At 39.1% G+C, this 6,427-nt stretch overlaps 1 protein-coding gene across 1 annotated transcript; it reads right to left on the bottom strand.

Annotated features, from left to right (window-relative positions):
• Positions 1-512: 512 nt before the first annotated feature.
• Npy5r (neuropeptide Y receptor Y5) lies at positions 513-2,124 on the bottom strand. The gene has a single exon (XM_013025300.1). The coding sequence runs from the start codon at positions 2,110-2,112 to the stop codon at positions 739-741; it is 1,374 nt and encodes a 457-aa protein (XP_012880754.1). The 5' UTR covers positions 2,113-2,124; the 3' UTR covers positions 513-738.
• Positions 2,125-6,427: the final 4,303 nt, after the last annotated feature.

Here is a 6,427-nt window from a genome sequence, read left to right as displayed (position 1 = left end):
GAAACACAGATGTCATTTAGACTTTATATTTTAAAATATAGAAGATATATCTGAAAGTAGCCTTTATTTGGTGGTGTTAAATATACTACAAATATAGAAAAAAATTAAAACTTACTTTTACTTGGTAAAACAATTGTGTGTTGCTAGGAGTTAAATTGATAATTTTACCACTTCTGACAAATATGAGACATTAATTTTCCTATAGAATTTTCAAAAATGTGCCTGATGTTTAAAGGTACAAATATAATTTAAGCATATATCTGTCGTTTAGTTATGATTTCCTGGGTATACTAAATATTTTGTATTGTCATAAACTCAACACAGATAACAATGAAGGTAGAAATAAGGATAGATATCTAAAAGGAATTTCTCAAATGGGTAGTTAAATACTCTTCAGGAAAAATATTTTTGCTTTTTAAGTTTATGGACAACACTATTGAGTTGGTTAGGTATTAACTTTTATTTCCAACAAAGACATCATTCTTTTACTGACAGCTAACATGAAACTTTTTTTGAATGAAATTACAGCCTAGATTGATAGCTGTATACAAATGCACAAAGTAATTACATAACACATTAAAACTCTCACATTATGCACAAATGTTCACATCTAGAACTCTCTTACATAAATTAAATTCTATGTGTCAACAATAGTTCTACTTATTATGCAGACATCACTCCCGTGGAGATATATGTGCGATGTCTTCAATGGTTTTTTTTTTAGCCTCATGAACAGAATTATGACATACGAAGACAATGAATGAGAGACATCAGGTCTGTTTTGATCCCATTATTCAGAAATCCATAGAGAATTGGATTAAGACAACAGGACATCATGCCAAGCAAATGACAAACACAATACACCAACTTGAAATGTCTGTTTGAAATGAGGTTGTCGTTGAAATCGGTGACCACGTGGAACAGGTGCAGAGGTATCCAGCTCACAGCAAACACGAGGATCAGTATAGTCAGACGGTAGAAGACACTCCGCGACCTCTTTTGGATTCTTGTCACGGAGCGCTTCACTCTCGTTTCGTGAACATCCGAGTTCTCTTCGGGTTTCATTTCGAAGCAGGTGGGGACCCCGGGTATGAACTTGCTGGAGGAAGAAAGATGGCTTCTTGCAGAAGCCGAGTTTTCTGGAAGTGCCTGTGAATGGTTCTCCAGGGATGGTCTTGCTGGGGCAGGCAACACACAGGCTGTCTTCTTGCTGTATCGTCTCCTGTGTTTTCTGATGAACGAATAACTCCACTTATGGCTGCCAGAGAGTTTTGCCTGATTCCCACTCTTTTTGGATGGATGAAGCGTGAAGTTGATCATCTCGTTTTCTTCCAGTCTGTTTTCTTTATTGGACAACCCACAACTTACACTCCTGCAGACACTGGTATGACTTACAGTGAGACAAACCAAAGGCAGAATGTACTGAACGAGCAATAACGAGATGGTGAAAGCGATTCTGTAGGAATCAGATGGCCACGACTCAACACACAAATACTTGCTGCTCAGCAACGCTGAACCAAACGCCTCCCGAAGTTCCACAAGACTGTGAAACACTGGAAGAGGGGAGCAAAACGCGAAACCTAGTGTCCACACGGTAGCGATCAGGAAGTAGCCATGGTTCGCTGTCAGATTATTAGAGATAGGATGTTTGATCATGTGATACCTGACGATGGCAATTGATATTAAAATTAAAGTAGAAACCAGAACCGACACACACTGGAGGAAAGGCATAACGTGGCACATGACTTTGCCAAATATCCACTGATCTAGCAAAACAGAGGTCAGCGTGAAAGGCGAGCAAAATAACACAACCAAGATATCAGAGAAGGCTAAGTTTCCTATGAGAAAGTTGACAGTAGTCTTCTGGCTACGCTTTTTCATGACAGCCATTAAAATCAGTAGGTTTCCCAAAAAGCCAAGGAGACTTACAAATGTATAGAGCCCAATGAGAAAGTACTGGAAGTCATCGACACTGCTTCTATAGTCATCCCAGACTGGGAAATCAGAATTCCGAATGGTACCAGTGCTGTTCTCTGTGGCCAGGGTCTTGTTATCATACTCCTTGAGCCCTAAATCCATATTAGAATCCTGCTTGGAATAAAAGACATTCATTAGCAGCTGGAAAGAACAAATTCTGTGAGTGATACAACTTAATCCATTCTGAGGGATACTACATTTTCAAGTTTGTGCCCATTATTTTATTCATCTAAGAAGATTTAGAACAGTCTTTGCTTGTTGCACATTGTAGTTTAAATTCAGCCAATGGCAATGACTACCAACTTAGGGTTATCATCAGGTTTATACTGTGCTTACTTATAATAAAGCAGCAGACTTTGCTTTTACATTTGTGTGGGAAATAATATGAGGAAAGGGAAAAGCAAAACTAAGAATCCCAAGAGACATCACTTAATACTTCATGTCTGATATTCTATAGTGAAGATATCTGGTACATAGATAAAAGTTCCTTTCTTTCCTACATGTATCAAGGGCAATCTGAAAGCCATCTAACCTAATGTATTACTTAGTCTGCCAAATCAGACAGGATCTCCTCCGATTACCGCCATTACAATGGCTACAGTCTACTTTAGTTGCTTACAAGCAATGTTTAAGAGCAATCTGTCAGTTCTTCACCAAGGTACTAATCACAAAGTTCACCACTGCAGGTGTTAAATTAATATTTAAAAGACATCGAACATTTTAAACAAAAATCCAGTAACTTAAATATGTCAATCTTCATAAGCATAGAACATTACCCCAGGGTGAAAGTGTATACAGTATGTATCCGAAAAGTGTTTATCAAGCTGTCCTATAATTGTGAAAGTACAATGAACTGGGTGCTGGTGGCTTACAAATGTAATCTTAGCTACTTAAGAGGCTGAGGTCCAGAGAGTTGTGGTTTAACACCAGCTGGAAAGAAAAGTCCAAGAAACAACATCTCCAAAACACCATCTCTCTCTCTCTCTCTCTCTCTCTCTCTCTCTCTCTCTCTCTCTCTCTCTCACACACACACACACACACATGCACACACACACACACACACACACACCAAACAAAAAATTGTCTGGAGGTGTAGCTCAAGTGGTAGAGCACCAGCTGAATAAGAAAGTTGAGTGTGAAGTCCTGAGTTCAAACACTCCCTTTACTACCATCACTAAATTGAAAAAAAAGTGTCCACAAGATATTCATAACATGCAAAAGGGATTCCTTCATTTGTTCAGTAAAAGTGAACATTTCTCTTTTCTTAAAAAAATAATAATTTCCTACAGAAAACTGAAGGTAACAAAAGACAATTCTAATAAATAGACATTTCTATACGGATCTCTTTACACATAGTTTTGAAAGCACTTTTGCTACATATCAATATGTATATGTTTATTTCTAGATCTGTAATTGAAAGGTTACATTTAAAACTTTGAAAGTGACATATGTGCTTAAGCGTAAACACTGTCATCTTCAGTTTATAAAAGACCTGGTCCAATCAATTTATACATAGTAAAGTCCTTCATGTGGAGATTCATCATAAGTAATTTAACTTCAGTTTTATATGCAGTTAGTTATAACCAATAGCACAGGTACTTAGAATCTGCTTAGTAATTAGAGTTGGAGGTACTTACACTCTTCACTTAGGACCACAAATTAATTAAAAGCAGGATAGAACCTGACATTGCTTTCTTGATTATGCACCTGTCTGCTTTACTGAGTTTCTCTCTCTGACAGTTGCTTTGAATCCTAGAACTCATAGGAATCTGTACCTTAACCTTTACAGAAAGGGATGAAACTACCACAAACAACAGTCAGCCTTTCAGTAAAGATAATTTCCCCAAATGAAGGCAATCACCTCTAAAGACACGGCTGTGCCATGGAGCACAAGTCATTATTTCATGGGGACTAGACTTTCCCATCAACTGGTAATGGGGACCACAATTTCTAGGCAACCCCTTTGTAGAACCAGCACTGCAATAATGGTCAGCCACGATACTCTGATGAGCTGCTTTGTCATGAATACCTCTCACCCCTGGTAGAGAGCTCTAAAGCTCTGCCAGCCCACTGAAGATGTGCTAAAATGCTTTGCTTCCCTCTTCCCCAATGTTCGTCTCTTTAGTTGGTGGAGCACCTGACATGTTGGCACCTCCAGAGTTGGCTCTTTGTCCTAGAACTCTGTGTGAAATAAGATGCTAGTCATCATTATGCGACAAGAAAAGTTGAAAGATTTTTTTTATTACAGTCTTTACTACTGATAGTGTGGTAATGGAGTTCCAGATGTTACTTGCATTCCTGTAAAGATAGACCTATCCAAATGTCTAAAGATAACACCGAGATACAATTGACATAGGTATTGCTTCAGGAGAAAAGGGGTGACTGGTACAAAATGACTTGCAGTAGCCTGCTGACTGACTCAGGTTATGACTCGACAATCACTTCCCTGGAACTCCCATGGATAGGTGAGTTGGCTTCTAATGAAAGCAGCTTTGATTGTTGATTCTGCCTAATTTCCTGATTCTGATTACCCCCCTGGCTTGAGTTATCTTATTCATGATCGTGTGTTTCAAATATCACAGGCTATTTGTGGCTGTGTTCTTGCATAACTGTTGCTTTGACTCCCTCCTTTCCTTCTTTCATTCCTTTCTTCCTCCTTTCTATTCTTCCTCCTCTCCCTTGTCCTCTTCCCTTTTTATTTCTTCTCCTCCTGTACTCTCATATCCTTTCCTTTCACCTCCCTTCATTTCTTTCCCTTCCCTTCCCTTCCTTCTCCTTCCTCTCTTCCCTCTCTCCCTCCCTTTCCTTTCCTCCCTCCCATTCCCTTCCTTCCTTCCTTCCTTTCTTCTTTCCTTCCTTCCTTCCTGCCTTCCTGCCTTCCTTCCCTCCTTCTTTCCTTCTCTCCATCCTTCTTTTAGTTTTTCCTTTTATTTGGGGCAAAGTCTCCCTAGGTAGCCAAAACTGGCCTTGAATTCACTATGTACTATATAGCCTAGATTGGTCTCCATGCTCCTACCTTAGCCTCCTCAGTGATGGAACTAAAGGCATATATTGCTGTGCCTGGCTTTCATTTATTATCTTGAATCAACCCTTTCCTCCTAACTTTGTGGTAGGTGGTAAGAACAGGAGAGAAACTGGGTAACATTCATAAAATAGCCTTGTGTTTCTTCAGCTATGACACTGATTCCATGGAAAATTACTCCACAAAATTTTCTGAAGAAGAAATGTGGATAATGTACATGTAAGAAAGTAGATAATGTGTATGTAATTTAAAAGAGAGCTCCTTAAATTAATGAATAGCTAAATAAAATTACTTGCTCTTCCTTCCTTCTCTCAGTCAATAAGTTTTATTGACCATCTGACATGCTGTGCTGTGCTGGGCTCTACTGGCATAAAATAACCAATACAATATAATGTGGGCAGAGCTTTCTCTGAGAAATTAATTCAAAGGCACGTGGTAACTGCAGACTGACTGCAAGGGCCCCAAGTGGAGGCTGAGTCAAAGGATGGCATTCGTCTAACTCTAACGCATTACTCAGTTGATAGAGCATAAAGCATTGCACTGTTGATGAGTATGATGGCAACTTAAGTTCCAATTGATAGATTGACTAAATTATCGTTTTTCCTGTGTCTTCTTTCTTATAACATTCATCCATCCATTCATAATTTTATTTTGGTGTGACTGTGTAGTAAACTTTCTCCTAGCCCCATCCCATCCACAAACATAGCATGTAAAGTACTCTTCACGAAGCAAGCACTCTGTCTATTTCAAAGCATGATTTCTCCTCACAACAAAATTCTGGAGATTGCCACGAGGACAGGGAGACGACATGGTATTCAGCATCTCCTTGTCAGGTGCCAGTGACTCACACCTATAATCCTAGCTACTCAGGAGGCTGAAGATCACAGTTCAAATCCAACCCACGCAGTAAAGTCCATGAGACTTTCTCTAATTAACCACCAAAAAGCCAAAATTAGAGAGTGTGGCTCAAGTGATAGAACACCAGCCGTGAGTGAAAAAGTAAAGAGATGGCACCTAGGCCCTGAGTTCAAGCCCAAGTACCAAGTATCAGTGCACACACACACACACACGCACACACACACACACACACACTTTCTTGTAGTCAGGAAACAACAGAGAAAATCATCCAATAAAAGTTAGGTCATCTCTTTCAAAGTTAGAAGTCTAAACTAGAGGAATTACTTTCAAATTTAAACAAATAAGTAAGTAAATACACAAAGGAATTTTTCCCCTTGCACGTACCCCTTTCTCTGCTTGTTTCCTCCTGGAAAAGAAAACAAACACAGTAAACAGACCTACAATAAATTTGTCTGTAAATCTCTGTTTTTCAACAAGTGCCCTAATGAACCCTGTACAGTTTATGCAATGCACATATTCTGCAAGTAATGAAGGCCACGCCATATGAGAGCTTTGCTGCATCTACTATAG

This window comes from Dipodomys ordii, unplaced genomic scaffold (assembly GCF_000151885.1).
Source record: "Dipodomys ordii isolate 6190 unplaced genomic scaffold, Dord_2.0 Scaffold4, whole genome shotgun sequence".
In the NCBI taxonomy this organism is placed as follows: domain Eukaryota; kingdom Metazoa; phylum Chordata; class Mammalia; order Rodentia; family Heteromyidae; genus Dipodomys; species Dipodomys ordii.
Note: the sequence above shows the minus strand (reverse complement) of the source record. Positions and strands in the feature narration are given on the sequence as shown.